We start from the raw sequence: 16,657 nt of genomic DNA on the forward strand, positions 1-16,657 counted from the left end.
GGAGCGCGCGGCGCGGGCCCGCCGGGCTGTGGCGACGAGGCCGCGGCTGAGCGCGAGCGCCGCAGGTGACCCGGGCCGCAAGCTGGTGCGCGGGCGGCGGCTGAGAGAGACGCGGCGCTGCGGGCTGGAGGCGGGCCCCTCGCTCTGCTCCTCTCACGGCCTCGGCGCTGCGAGCTGAGCAGACGCGGCGAGCCGAGGCGGGCGGAGGGCTCGAGGCACCCACTTGACGGCCGGCGGCGCCCGCGGCCCTCAGCATGTTCCGCGAGGCGAGGGTTGTCCTCCCGCCCGTGGGCTGAGGCGGCGGCGGCCACACCGGCGAGATGCACCTGCGGGGCGCAGCTTAGAGGACGCGGCGGGCGGGAAGTGCCGGCCGCCCGCGGGAGGGCGTTCTTCGCGGGGCCGCTGCCTCCCGCGGCCGCCGCGGGCCCGAACCGGAGCGGCGGGGTGGGCGCCGCGACATGGCGGCCCGGAGCGCCCCGAGTTGCCACCTGCGGCTCGAGTGGGTGTACGGCTACCGGGGCCACCAGTGCCGCAACAACCTCTACTACACGGCGGCCAAGGAGATCGTGTACTTCGTGGCGGGGGTCGGCGTGGTGTACAGCCCGCGGGAGCACCGGCAGAAGTTCTACCGGGGCCACAGCGACGACATCATCAGGTACGGGCGGGGGGCTGCCGCCGCCGCGCTGCAGCGCGCGCTCGAGTTTGCACCTGTCGGTTCTGCTGCGGGCGACGTCCCTGGGAGTGGGACCTGCAGCTGTTGAGTCCCGAGCCCACCCAATAGGTGCTCTGCTTTCCCCCTCTTCCTATCTAGGGACCTTCTCGACGCTGTAAGATCAGGTCCGCAGGTTCTCCCGGGAGTTCGGTTTGATGGCTTTGCAACATACACCCATCAAAATTATGAAAACTGCGAAAAGGTTATTTTGTTAGCACTTTTCTGTTTTTTAAAAAGTCCCCGAGAGATTTTTTATTAAACGAATTCTTCAAGAGCCAGGGGAAACATCCTTAATAGAGAACTCAGCAGAGCACCGCTAGCTGTCCGCTGGTCCTGGGGTGTGCCCCGGGGTGGCACGCTGGAAGGCATTCACCTCTTGGCCATAATTATTAGTTCAGGTTTCACTGCCTGCAATTATGAGCAGATAGGAAAGAAACCCAGCCAACCTCAGGCAATTCATTGGAGGTTAAAATTTGCGTACCCAAAGGCGGCTTTGGGTAGGTCTCATAAGCAAATAATTCCACTGGTTTCCAGTTCTCTTGGTTCATCTTCATTAAGGTACTTCTCAATAAACTTACTTTCCTTTTTAGTTTATTTAAGTCACAGGTGTTGGATGTGTATATATAGTTTTATTCTTTCTTAAACAGTATCTTAAAGTTGGCCCCAGTGCTTGTTTACATTTCTTTAGTAAGCAGTATATTTTAAACGGAATTTTCAGTTAATATCTCAGTAGAACTTTTGTGGTAAAGTTAGGAGCTTCAGCAATTACTCTGGGCTATTGATTATTGCCTCAAGCACAATTCTTGTCCTTTATGGAGAATTATATATTAAAAAAGATTTTGAGAATGTGTATGTGTTGGTTCTCGGTTTTTTCTTTATTGTTTTTTTGTTTGTTTGTTTGTTTGTTTTGGGGGTATAGTGGGGATTGAACTCAGGGCCACTGGACCACTGAGCCACATCCCCATCCCTATTTTGTATTTTATTTAGAGACAGGATCTCACTGAGTTGCTTAGTGCCTTGCTTTTGCTGAGGCTTGCTTTGAACTCATGATCCTCCTGCCTCAGCCTCCCCAGCCATGCTTCTGGGTTTTTAACAGAGATTTTGTGTTTGAGTTTGGTAGCTTAATTTTATTCCTTTATGTATGTTTCACAGGATTTAAATCCACTATCTTGGTTTGATGTCTTGTAGGCAATAAGTTGTGGTATTTAAATTGCTTAAGTTGTTCTGTTTTGTATCTCTGTATATCTGTAATGTCTAGGAGGGAAAAGGAGTACTAGAACAAACCAAAGGTAGGACAAGATGGAGTAAAACTAAAAACAAAAATTGAAATTGTAGAATAGGGACTAAAGAGTGTTTTTTAAAAATATTTTTTAAAAAGACATCAAAGTGAAAATTTTCCAGATTGTACCTAATGTATTGCTATGGAAAGGATCTTGACAAGACATTTCATTTTCCTCAAGTTAGTATTTTTTTCTTTTCTTTTTTTTTTTTGTAGTAGTAGTGATTAGGGTTACAAAACTAGTATAACAATCCAAATTACTAATAAAACAGAACTCATAGTAATTATTTATGTAGTTATTCACCCCCAGAGGAGAGTTTACTCCAGCCCCCCCCCCATCTTTTCAAGTCTCTCCTCCCCTTTTCCATGTATTCTGGCCACCTAGAGCACCAGGCATCCTAGCTTTACCTAGATCAAGCAGTCTAGACTAAATTCCTCCTCCAGATATTGTCAGTTAGGTTGAATTCAGTAAGTGGTGCTGGTGTGAAGGATATTGAGGTCTTTGTAGTGCACATGAATTTTTACTCCTTGTTGATTATGAGAGAAGTATGATACTAAAGCCTTCCAAAACTAGATATGATTTATTTGTTGGGGTAAATTATGTCTCATTTATTCTTCCAGCAGTAATTAGAGGCTTTACTATATATCACACTACTTGAATTTTTAGAACTGGTCAATAAACTGTAAGGAAGGTAATGCCTTTGCCATCTTCTGGAATAGTTGCACAGTATTTATATCTCAAAATATTTCAAAATGACAAACATACTATAATTTTGCATAATTAAATACATGCCTGATTTATGCAAATGATACATAACTAAATAATTTATAGCAATTTAGTTTTCTGAAAAGTTACAATGAAGTAGGAAAATCTGAGTCATATAGCATATTGAAATTGGTGGCACAAATTTAATATAGTACTGGGAATGTAATTTAGAAATCAGTCAAAGGGCTCAGAAAATTTCATAGTAATTATGGAGATCGGTTTTGTTTGTGAAATAGAATAAACCTATTAAAGGTGTCTTGTGAAATAGATCAGGCAAATCTTAAAACTTGAATTTTTTTCAATTCAGTGTTTGACTTATAAGAAACTATTCCAGTAATTTTCAATTATATAACAGCAGAAGATGTAGCATTCACAAATGTGATGCTTTGTGGAAAAACAATGTTACTGTAATATAAGGATTAGTGAAATACTATTTTCATTATTAGCTTTGTTTCCATGTTTGCTTAAAACTTACTTAAAACTTATTAGTCCAATATGACTTAATTTGAGTCTAAGTTTATTCCAAAATGAGCAGGTCATTGTCCTTAGGATTTGAAAATGTTAAGTGCTGTATTGGTTGTAAAGATTGAATCATGACACTATTTCATTTGTTTAGTGATTCTCCTATAATCTTCCTGTCATCTAGGATTGCCAGTGATGGTGCCATCTGACTTCTCATCATTTTTTCTGCATTACTTGTAATTGTCTTCTGTTTGCCATATCTCTGTATATACTATACTTCTGCAGTCACTTATCCTTTGCTAGTATTTATTCCAGTAACTGGTTTATATATGGAAATGGACATCAGCATATCAGAAATAATACAGGACTTTCTGAGTTATTTTTCTATATATTCAAATTATATTGGTATAATTCTCTAGTTATGGTGTGTTCACAACGTGTTTAAGACTGTTATAAAATATACTAGACTAGTACTAGTTTTATCACAAAGATACACATCAGTAGCCTGGACTGTATACTTTTGTCAGTTGTCTTCCCAGAGGATGTGATAGCTTTTAAAATTTATTTTCCTAGTTACTGCCTAATCACCATTTTTTGTAAGTTTGTTCTTATTGTAGCAGGTATTATCAAAAGCTTTTAGATAATTTATATCAGTGAAGACCATTGATGTTAACTTGCCTCTGGTTTCCTTATAGGGATGACCAGGACTCATTATTTACATATTTTGTAGAAATAGATTTTGGAGTGCATTTTTTGTTATTGTTAAAACATGGTGAATGTATTTCACAGAATGATCGGGAGTATAAATGACAGTGCATCTGAAATACTTTGAAAAGTATATCTTACTATATGGTTGCAGGTTAGAATAATAATTATAATTCACTGTTTTTAGGTATAGCTCTTTTTAGACAAAATGGTTGGTGTTGTAACTCTTTAATTGTGGTACATGGTATTCTTAAGAATTAAAACTGATCAAACCTCTCTGTAATCTATTAAAAATATTTTGTGACAGCTCAGTATTTATGACATAGGGAACTTCATTCATTCAACAAAAGTCTACTTGAAAACGTAATTCAGAATAGATATTAATGTGATCAATATTTTTTGTGTTTATGTGGGTCCATTAGCAATTTTTTAAGATCTGGCAGGAATCACTGCAAACTTTCTTGTAGTCTATGTTTGTTATTTCTCAAACCTGGCTGATCATTAGAATAATTGGAAGAGAGCCGGGCTTGGTGGAACACACCTGTAATCCCAGTGGCTCGGGAGTCAGACAGGAAGATCTTGAGTTCAAAGCCAGCCTCAGCAAAACTGAGGCTGAGCAACTCAGTGAGACCCTGTCTCTAAATAAAATACAAAATAGGACTGGGGATGTGGCTCAGTGGTCGAGTGCCCCTGGGTTCAATCCTCAGTACCCACCCCTGGGAAAAAAAAAAAAAAGGATAATTGGAAGAGCTTTTCACAAATTTCCAGCTTTTCTTTCAGATGCACTCTCAGAACTCTCTAGGGTGGAAGCTGGGAATCTGCTCTTTAAAAAGTGCCTCAGATGCTTTTGGTAAGGAAACACACTGCCATCCTGTATTCTTAACATAAGCAGTTTGAGAAATGAGCATAAATTCTCCCCTCAAATCTGATACCAACATTTTATTAAGCATTGAATAATCTATAGTAGTAATTCAGAAAGTATTAAACTGTATACAGATTTAATAAAATGCCCCATGTTTAAGTAAATAGAATTAGGTGAATTAGCTTTACAGCTTTGTAATGATTCTGTTTAGTAAGACTTCCTTTTATGTGTCTGGATATCAAAATATTTATGCTTATTTACTTTTAAAATGCTGCATAATTTAAGGCATAAAATTAAGGCAAAAAGTAGAAAATATCTAGCTGAGTGCAGTGGCACACACCTATAATCCTGGTGGCTTGGGAGGCTGAGGGAGGAGGATTCCAATTTCAAAGTCAGTGTCAGCAATTTAGTGAATCTTTAAGCAACTTAGTGAGAGCTTGTCTTACAATAAAAAATAAAAGGGCTGGTGATGTAGTTCAATGGTTGAGTGCCCCTGGGTTCAATCCCTGGTACCAAAAAAAAAAAAAAAAAAATCTACAATAAGAATCAAGATTGTCATAAATATGTATTGACTATATTTTTATTGTTTAATTAGGAAGAAAGCCAATTTTTTAGATTTGCATTTTAACTATTTTATTGCTTAGTAATTTTTACATGAAATATGCCAATAATTAATAAGATGGAAGATCTTGGATATGTATTATGGAAAACATATGGAATGAGCTTTTAGAAGCTATTAAAAACTTACTGTTATTTCAAGGTTTCTCACTCATCAAAGAAATATTTTTGCACATCTTCTTTGTGCAAAGTTCCCTGACATAATCTCAGAGTTTAAAAATTCAATGAAGTACATTATCAATTAGAATAATATATGTGCTAGGGATATCACTGGCATACTTATGTTATGGTATGTACATGGGGACATAACAGTTCTCATTTTTTTTTTAAGAGAATGAAGAATTTATATAAGGAAATGGATAGAAATAGTCATCAGAAGAAATGTATGAAGGTATAGAATTCTGGGAAAAAGTAACATTGTATGTAGTGGTCTTTGAATCCAGAATCTTTGAAAGAGTTGTTTGTACTATCTTTTAGTTACTTTTATCCTTGGCTGTATTCTGTTTCACTGTCATAGTTCTTGTCAAGATCACAAATGACCTCTATATTGCCATATCCAGTGCCCAGTTATCAGTTCTCATCTTTGATTTTTTTATTAATTTGACACAGTTGGTCACTCGCTTCTTAAAATGCTTTCTTTTTAATTTAAAATTTTAACTGATACATAAAAACACAAAAATTGTACATATTTAAGTGGTACCATGCAATGTTTTCATACATATATACATTATTTAATATTTAAATAAGGTTAAACCTGTAAACATTCATCATTTCTTTATGGTAAAAACATTCAAAATCCTTTCTTCTAGATTTATGAAACATACAGTACATTGTCATTATGTATAATCACCCCACTGTGCAATCTATACAAGAACTTCTTGCTCTCATCTAGCTATCACTTAATACCCACTGATAAACCTTTTTCCGTCCTCCCTCCCCTCTATTTTCTCTATCCTCTGGTAACCACTATTCTACTCTCAAATTCTATGAATTCAACTTTTTTTATATTCCATAGATGAGATCACATGATATTTGCATTTTCTGTGCCCAGCTTATTTTGCTTAATAATAAAATAGTTAAAATGCAATTATCATCTCCAGTTCTATTCATGCTGTACTTTTGTGTTTTAAATGTTGTCGGATTTTGTGGGGTTTTTTTTTTTGGCTAAATAGTATTCCATTTTGTATATGTACCACATTTTTTAAATTCATCTTTAAGTTTTTCATGAAAGACATTTATATCACTTCCATGTCTTGGCTATTATGAATAGTACTGCAATAAACCCAAGAGTCTCTTGGACACGTTGATTTCATTTCCTTCGGATATGAAATCAATCAGTAATAGGGTTACTGAATATATGGCACTAAAACACTCATAAGTGGCATCTGTAACATTTCTATTTTTTTTTTTTACTTTCTTATTCTTACAGCAAGTAGTTATTGAGTATTACTCTCTAGGGTTTGTACTTAGCACTAGAGCAAACTTCTACACCTTCAGAGAGTTTATATCTACTTGGAGGACATATATGGAATTAACCAGGTAAATTTTATACATGTGTGTATGTATATATTTATTTACCTATGTAAAGTTTTTCCTAAGAGCCAAGGAGAGAAAAAGCAGGAAAGTGAGATAAAAGGCTATTGAGAAGAGTTCAAACAGTCTGGCAAGAGAGGTCTCCCTGTACAGCTGAGACTTCGAGGTGAGGAAGTACCTAGTTACTGTGTGTAACTAGGAGGGAATGACACATTAGGCAAAAGGACTATCAAGTGCAAAAGCTCTGACGTAAAAGGCCTAGTATATTTGAGGATCAGTAAGTATGCCTGGAGTAGAGTGAACTTGGGGGTCAATAGTAAAGAATGAGGTATGATGAGGTTATGGTGTTGGGGGCCGATTGTGTAGACTGTTTAGAGGATTTTGGCCTTCCCACCTGAGACTGGAAATTATTTGAAAAATTAATTGAAATTGATGATACAATTTGACTTATAATTTATAACAAAGTTATTCTGGTTCCTATATTGAAACCAGACTGATGGGTGGAGGGGCAGGATGGAAGCAGGGAAACATCTAAATCCAGCCAAGAGATTTGGTCGTAACAGTGAAAGTAATGAGAAAGGACAAATTCTGGATACATTTTGAAGACAGAGGCAGTATGGTTTACTAATGGATCAGATGCAAATTGTGAGAGAAAAGAAAGGTCAATGGTGATCCCAGAATTTTTGGTAAGAATGACTGGAAGAATGGAGTTACCAGTTACTGAAGTAGGAATAATTGGCAAGAGTAAATTTTCTGTTTTGGGAGGAGGGGAAATCAGAAGCTCTATTTAAGAAGTGTTCAGTTTGTGGTACCTAATAGACAATGAAGTAGGGCTGAAAATTAGGCAGATGAACATACATGTCTATAATTGAAGAAAGCAATCTGGGCTGGCTTAGTGTCAGTTTTGGTGTTATCAGCATGTATATATCATTTAAAGGTCACTAAATGAGCAAGTATTATGAGAAAGGATCTAAAAAAAAATTGATTCCTTTGTTACTCCAACATTTAAATGTAGAGTTGAAGAACTTAAAAAAAAATGTGTCCTAAGAAAAATAAGAAAAAACAGAGGGTGGCGGGGATCGGGACATGGAAGGCAAGTGAAATGTATTTCAAAGGAGTGATCAACTGCATAAGGTAAGATGTGGACCACTTCATCTTAGTGGAAGTATAGCTGTTTTGCGATTATAATCACAAGACTCCCCAGGAGTCTGTTATTTCCTGACAGGAAAATGGGGGAGAAAAAAGAACTCAAAATGAGTCATTATCAATACATAGAACTAGCATTTTTAAGATTTATTTCTGCAACTCCAACTTCAGTTGGTTATTAAGAAAAAAAATGGCATATGACTGGCAGCCCTAGATTCTTACTACTCAAAAGTGTCATCTTCAGACTAACAGTATTAGCATCACCTGGAAACTCATCAGAAGTACAGATTCTCAGGTTTTACCCATACATACCAAATCAGAAACTCTAGGTGTGGATCAAGCAATTGGTTTTAATCACCTCCAGGTGATGTTGCTATAGTCTGAAGTTTGAGAACCTTTGTTCTAAATTCTTGATCCCCAAACCGGGCTACATATTATTAAAAACATATATTAAAAACAAACAAAATAAAACCACCTTTCATTCCTAGAAATTCTGATTTAATTTGTTTATGATGGGGCCCAGTTGTAGTTTCTTTGTTGTTGTTTCCTTCAGTTTTTAAATTTTAAGCTTCCCAGATGATTCAAATATGTAGCTAAGGCTGCAAACTACATAGTAGTAATCCATGTTTAAGAAATTAATCTGAAAAACGGGGCCTACCCAATTCATTTACTTTGTCTTATGCAATGTGGCTAATTTACCAATTACCGGGACTCTCTTCAGTACCTTAGACTTCTTGTCTAAGCCCCTCTATCCCATGCTGACATCTGTTTAGAGATTTATTACTAAAAAAGAAATTCTTAGTACAGTTTTCTGTTGATGGTTCTACTCAGTATCATCAGGGCTGAAAACATCAAAAGACATCTAGATACACTACCTCACCAGTCCAGACAAAAGCTCATTTGCTGGGGACCTGGAAGATCAAAATATGTATATGATTGTTTTGTATCTGGAATGGTATCAGATGAGGTCTTTTGTAACCCAGTGCCTCAGGTGTGATGGTTTCAACAGCCTCATGAAGTAGATGCAGTTGGTTTGGCTAAATGGTTTGGGTTATAAAAATCCTGAGGTTTTACATTAATAAATTTTTCTCTTGGAGCCAGAATCTCTAATCATAAATAGACCAAACATCTGATATATTAACATTTGATGGGACACATAAATACCCATGAGAAGGACAGATCATCCCCACTCTATGAAATTCTCAAGTGGAGTTTATGCCTGGAGAGTTGAAATAGCACCTTGGGGTTGGGGGCTGAAGAATATGTACTTAGCATATGTTTTGAGGCCCTGATTTCAATCCCTGGCATAAAAAATGAGAGAAAAAGATAAAATAACAATCTAGGGTTATGTGCATTCAGGGAAAGATGCTGGAATATTTTATTTTGTAGGGCTGTGACTACATGTTGCCATTAACCAAGCATGAAGCAACTGACTGCTCGCCTTTAAGTCTAGCAAGTATTCTCCACTGTGACTTCAATAGGAATTAATATTCTGACAAAGGGTTATTCCTAGCCAGTGTAAACAAGTTGCCTTGGCTACGCTGGACTCTATTCTGATTATAGGATGGCATATGGCATTGTCATATTGGCTAAAGACAGTAAGAGCTGGAATAAATGTCTTAATTATGGATCCTATCTACAGTATCATACTCTATTGGCCAATATAAATTAAAGGTGGATTATGTTATTAAAAGACCGAGTAAAATATAGTGCCCACTTTACAACAGTTGACATGCACATACACCTGAAGTAGTAAGCATTGGTAGAAAACGCTAAATATTTGTTTTGTGTTGGTTGACTGCTACAATGAGAGGATAGGTATAGGACTGAAAGTGGACATTGTACACTAATATATAGATATTTGGAGAGTTATCAGCAGGTGTTTCATGATAAAATGAAATTCTTAATTTTTTTCCCTTGGGGCAGGCAACACATATTATGTCGGATTACTAAGTAAGAGATGGTGATTATAGAAGATGTTAACTGAGATTTCACTCCAAAGGTTACCTTGTTCTTTGCAACCATGGGGAGAATACCTGATTTTAGTTTAATCCAATGTGTGCGTAATCTAGGGATAAAACAGAGATAGTTTGGATGTGAGGAGAGAATTCTGGATTGTTTCATGCCAAAGTATGGATGATGTGAACCTCTGGATGAGGCCTGAGAAGGATGCTGTCATAGCCATGTGTATTGCAAATATGGAATGTATGGAAGAACAATGAATGTCTGACATGAAAGACCCAGAAATAAACTGGTGGTAAGAGAAGTGTACAACTTAGTCTTGTTTCTCACACCAGTTAGAAAAACCATTTCACAATTGCTATCAGTTTCCATATCAAGGAAATCCTTCTGCTTTCCCTGTTCCTGGGAATCATATATCTACTTAACTTCTCACCCAAAGAAGACATCATTCCCTACCCCAAATCCATTAGAATCTCTATCACTTGAAGAGGATTTACTTTCTTGGTCAGAATATATAATACTATAAGATGCAACTAACAGCCTCTATTGTGGAAGGTTGTATTACATAATTCATTTCAATATGTGGGTGACTGGTGAGGCCATTTGCCATAGGCAGTTCATTTTTTGCTGTTTTTACTCAGTATAAATAATGATGTAACCAGGTTTGACTGTTATAGTGCCCATGTCTTTATAAGAAGTAGGGTTCATTAGGGAGCAGGCATATTCCCAACCAAAAGTGGAAAGTGAAAAGCCATTCTAAGTCTTGCAGCATAGTTGATAACTAACTACAAAGGTGAAAGATTGGTTATCATTACTTGGTTGCAGTATGATTTTACTAATTGTTAGTTAACTATGGATAGTGTACTTAACATATAGAAACCACATATGGTGGCAGAAATTTTTTGTGGAACCTGGCATGCATTGAAAAAGGCAGTTTTTAGAGCCATATAAAGAGACTAGAAATTTGAGATCTACATAATAGGGATTATGAGAGGCTTGCTAGGTTCTTTACTAGAGGGTTGTTATTATTTAAATTATTAATATGTAATTTATTATAGAAAATTGAAAGTCATTAAAAATAAGAAAGAAGTTTACCAAAAATCATGAAATCTAGGGAGATTTCTGTTGTGTTTTAGATTATTCCCTTTTAAGCATTTTTTTTGTTACGTGTATTCATAAATAGTTGAAGTCACAATATGTATAAAATTTTGAATTCTGTGTTTTTTACTTAACATTATAACAGAAGCTTTCCTCAGTATTGTGAAAATCCCCATACATGTTTTGTTTTTTAAATTCTCTCAGCAGTACTGAGAGTTGAACTGAAGGCCCTCCATGTGTGAGGCAACCCATACTTATTTTTAATGACTATGTGAGAGTCTGTCCTGTGGGTGTACCATACTTATGGAACCATTTCTTAGATGTTTGGCATTAAGGTAGTTTTCAAATTTTTGATGCTATAAAAGATGATACCATGAAAATAGTTGCACATAAGGATAATTTTGATTAAATACATACCATATGCCAGTAATTGTTGTAGGTCCTCAGGTTTTAATATCAACAAAAAATAGCAACGTCTCTGTCCTTTTGGAGTATAAATTCTAGTGGCAAAGTAAGACAGTAAATTTATAATAATAGTATTAGGTAGCTGATAAATAGGGTAATGAATAGAATATGTTTAGATGACTAGGGGGAGTTAGGGAAGGCCTCTCTGAGCTAGATATATTTGACCTACAGCATTAATGAGGCAGAGATTTGGGAGATCATTCTAGGCAAAGAGTGTAATAAGCTTGGCCTTTTTAAGGGACAGAAAGGCCAGTGTGACTAAAGTGTAGTGAACCAAGAGAAAAATGATAGAAGTCTTTTATAGAGCCTTGTAAATGTCTTCCTCGACACTTTGGATCATATCCTAGATCAATAGAAAGCTATAGGAGAGTTTTTAACCAGGTAAATTAGAAGGTCAAATTTATATTGCTCTCAAATATTACTCTGGCTATGTTGAGAAAACTCTAAAGGAGAGCAATAATGGAAGAAAGATGGATGATCAAAGGTTACCAAAGGAGTCCTGATGTAAAACCAATGCTGGTTCAGATTAGGATTGTGGCAGAGATGAGGGTGTTGGACTGCATGTAATGAGCGGGGGGGGGGGGCGGGGAAGAAGGGGCAAGGACTTCTAGATTCTTTATCTGAGCAATTGAGTAGATAGTGATACCATTTACTAAGGTGAGTAGGAGCAAATTGGGAGTGTAAAGAGAAAATCAAATGCCCTTTTGAACTTCATAAATTTGAGTGCTACATTCATTGCTCTGGGTTAGAGATTAGATTTGGAGGTTATCACTGTGTGTATGCATTGAAAACCATGGTATTTGATGAACTCACTTGGGAAAGAAAGGGAAGATAGCCAAAACACTGATAGTCAAAGGTTGGGTATAAGATGCAAGACCTATGAAAGGAGACAGGAGGGGCTGATAGATTAGAATCAGGAAAGCCTAGACAGGAAAGTATTCCAAAAAAGAAAGAGTAGTGGTCAGTTGTGTGAATACTTCTGAAAAAGTGGAGGAAAATAAAGATATACAACTTAACCATTAGATTTGGCAAGATTTATTGTGACCTTGAAAGAACCCAGTGAAAGAGAAGGAACAAGTCTATTTGGAATATGTTGAGGCAATAAAGGGAGTGAAAAAAAAAATGGACAACTTTTTTTTCAGATGTTTTGCTACAAATGCAAAGCAGAGAAATGGGGTATTATAGGTGAATTGTGAAGGGAGTTATTTTTAAAAGTAGGTATGTCTGAATGCTACTAGGAATGACTCAGTAATGAAGAAGCAATAATTCCAGAAGAGTTAATTATAAGACTAAAGTACTTGAAAGTAAGAATAATGGGACAAGTTCAAGGAATTTCTTTCATTTTACAAGAGGGAAGCCAGAATTAGCCAGTACAGTTGTAGTTAGGTTAGTGGTAAGTATGAAGTATCTCCTTTGATAAGTACAAGGCAGGCTTATCAGCTGCAAGGCAGAGGTCCATTTTAGAGCTGTAGTCAAGAAGGGACTTGAAGGTTGACAGAAGAATGCTAAGTGTTTAATAGAATTGTCTAATGCGGTAAAATGCTCATTTGAGATGTATGAGATAAATTTAGAGAGACATTGATTAACATAATTGTATATAAGAAGGAAAATCTATGAAGATGACTACAGCCCCTTTTGTGTTTCATATATTATTTATAGTTATGATAGATTTAGAAATTAAATGCTTGAAATAACAATATATATTGCAGCATTTGATGACATTGCTGACACCTAATCAAGTTTCCATAACTCAGCCATATTAATAGAAAAAAAGCTTAAAAAAGAATCTAAGCTGGGTGTAGTGGCCCATGCCTATAATCTAAGCAACTCAGGAGGCTGATATAAGAGGATCACAAACTCAAGGCCAGCCTTGGCAATTTAGTTAGGCTCTAAGCAATGTAGTGAGATCCTATCTCAAAATAAAAAGGACTGGGGATGTAGCTCAGTGGTAAAGTACCCTCATTTCAATCCCCAGCATCCCTTCCCACATACAAAAAAAAAATCTGTTTATTTTTCTGTATATTTCATATGATGGTTATATTTCACAATATGGATGGCTAATCTTAAATGTTTTAAAATAGGAATATGCTTTCAAATAGTTATTTCTATCATCCCTTTCCCAAATTAATTCATATGTGTTGTTGCATTACTCTATATGTTCAGCAGTATACCAATATAACGTAACTATAAGTTGACTTTAAAGATATGTGAAAATATGAGAATATAACGTAACTATAAGTTGACTTTAAAGATATGTGAAAAGCACTCATGCTTTCATTCTCTTAAAGAAAATTGGAGCTATTAGAAGAGAACTTTCAGGTTCCACCTATTCATCAATCATACATCCTGCTTCTATTTCAGTCCCTTTACTTGTGCATTAGATCCCACATGTTTTTGCCTATTTCAGAAATTCTTGCCCTCACCTACCTCAATATTTTTGCTTAGTGCTGGATGAGTCTTGTGAATATATAAAGTATGCTCAAAAGATGGTCTTTTCAAAAAATACAGTTAGCTGGGCATGATGGACCATGCCTTGGGAGGCTGAGGTAGAGGATCCAAACTTTGAGGCCAGCATCAGCAATTTAGTGAGATCTGCAGCAATTTAGCAAGACCTGGGGATGCAGCTCAGTGGTAAAGCCCCTTAAATTCAATCCCCAGGAAAAAAAAAAAGAAAAAAAAAGAAAGAAAGAAAAGAAAAGCCAAAAACCACTAAGTATTCATTATGGAGAAAAAATAAGCCCCAACTTATGCTTCACCAATATAAAATATAATTGAGGCAGCTAGGGTATGGTTCAGTAGTATAGCACTTTCCTCCCCCATGTGAGGTACTGGGTTGGATCCTCAGCACCACATAAAAGTAAATAAACAAAATAAAGATACTGTGGCCATGTGGACTCCCCAAAATATATTTTTTTAAAAAATGTAATTGATATTGAGTCATATATCTTAAATGTGAGAGCTAAAATTAAAATTTCTAGGAAAAAAATGTATGGGAAATAGGACACACAAAATCATGAATTATAAAATTTAAATTATACATTGAACTTAATTAAAGTAATTTTCAGACTTCAGTAACTGAAGATGGTATCAGATATGTATAGTTAGTCTCTTAAATCTTCCCCTTAAACTACAAAACTGCTTCATGATTATGAACTTTCTATACAAACCAAAGCGTAAGCATTACTTAGAGAACACCAAACTAAAAAAAAGAAAAACTGAAAGAGGAAAAGAAACAAATTCCATCTGAAGTTTTATAAGCTCTCTTCTCTCTCCTCTGCTCAGTTCATAAAGAGTAACCTAAATAATTGAAAAGTTGACTGGATACTATAAGAATAAAGATGAAAAATAACTGTACAGAATGCTATAATCTAGTTAGTAAAATTATTTCTTGTTAGAGCTAGCCATTCTGAAATATCTGGACATACTAAAATAAGTACATAGGTTATATACTATGAGAACTTAGTTTCTTACTATTAGAGGCAAAAGTTATAAATAAGATAGAAGTTTTAGATGAACTCTGTAGTTTTGGATTAGAATCTAAAGGCATTTATATGAATCATTTTTAAATGTACAGAGAAAATAAGTACTTTGATTAGTATGCATATATGTGTTTCCTTGCTTTGGTTGCTAAGGCAGCCTAGAAGTACTAACATTCCAATAACAATGATCATATCTCATTGCCAGATCTTGTTCAATAAACCCAGTTCTCTAACAAAAGGAATCAGGTCTTCCTTGAGAATTAGTTTATTATGGGCTATCTAAAAAATACTGGAATGTTTTATGTGCAAGAAAGTGAGTGCTCAAAAAAAAATAAGGTGGTGGCTAATTGAAAGAATATGAAAATCAATCTCAGGGATTTCCTGAGAGCCAAAAATGGAATACTTTGAGCTACAAAGTAAATAATGGATAGTATAAAATTTTAGCCCATAGAATAAAACCAGAGTCCACAAACAAAAGACTGGGGTAAACCTGGCTTTCTACATGTATTTGTAAATGAAGTTTTATTGGGAATCATGAGTTTTTGTTTCATTAGTACTTTGCAACCTCATTTTCTTTATTGCTTCCCTAAGGAGAAATAAAGTACTTAGGTATTTTTTCCTATATGCCTTCACTCACGATGAAATTTTAATACCACACATATACAGTCTATTAATTAACATACTGCATGAATATCTGTGCTTTATAAAATAAAAGAGTAAGACCACCATGCATATAAGAACCAGTTTTCACCCCTTTGGAGAAGATGTTGTTCCTAATGAGAATGTATGGTTTACATATTTTTTATAGCCAATTTGACTATAACAACCCAGTTGAATAGTTGTAACAGAAATTATGTAGTCCTCAAAGCATAAAATATTTACTATCCACTCTACCCAGAAAAAGTTGGTGATTTTAAAAATCAATAAGTTGAAGCTGATAGATCTATAAACACACATTGGATTTAATAAATATATAAATAAATAAATGGGAGAGAAAAATCAGTTCTTCCATATAGTAGAATTCCAACTAATTACTCTAGAAGAAATGACGGAAATAAGAGGATCACGTTATGTGAATGCTGTAGTAGTAAGTGTTTAGGCCAAGATTTATCAATAGATGCTAAAGTTAGTTTGTAAAAATTTGAGGGAAAGCAGAATTTGCCATCTCAATGTACCTTCTCTAAGATACTACGAAGAGAACTTTGTAGAAATTTTACAGTAGCAGCCACAAGTTTAACTAAGGGATCAGGTATTAAACAACATCAGTAATATTACAGATTAACATATGGAACCACATATTAAGCACTAGGAAGGACAAACATAATTTTTGTGGGATCTTTCCAAAATTGTATAACCTTGTTCTAATCAGAGAAAATAGATAATGAGTCCATAGTTAGAGATTTTATAAAATAACTCTTCAGAAATGTCAAGGTCATGGAAGACAAGAATAGTCTAAGGAACTGTTACAGACTGGAAGATGTTAAGAAGAAATATCAGCTAAATGTAGCATGGGATCCTGGATAGGATCTTGGAACAGAAAAAAGACATTAGTAGAAAAATTAGTTAATTT

The 16,657-nt window shown here is 36.2% G+C and overlaps 1 protein-coding gene across 5 annotated transcripts in view; it reads left to right on the forward strand.

Annotated features, from left to right (window-relative positions):
* Positions 1–408: 408 nt before the first annotated feature.
* Positions 409–16,657, forward strand: part of Eml5 (EMAP like 5) — a 190,995-nt gene continuing 174,746 nt past the window's right edge. For 2 of the 5 annotated variants that reach the window (XM_058577794.1, XM_046440700.2), the window contains exon 1: positions 414–655. In XM_058577794.1, coding sequence (XP_058433777.1) covers positions 459–655 — 197 coding nt within the window. In that variant the 5' untranslated portion in view covers positions 414–458. Of the gene's footprint in view, positions 656–16,657 lie in introns of all 5 variants that reach the window. The other 3 variants (XM_046440696.2, XM_046440697.2, XR_006851029.2) reach the window with 3 other exon arrangements.

Source organism: Marmota monax, unplaced genomic scaffold (assembly GCF_021218885.2).
Source record: "Marmota monax isolate L192 unplaced genomic scaffold, Marmota_monax_Labrador192_F-V1.1 WCK01_AAM20220418_F8-fsc00017, whole genome shotgun sequence".
Lineage (NCBI taxonomy): Eukaryota > Metazoa > Chordata > Mammalia > Rodentia > Sciuridae > Marmota > Marmota monax.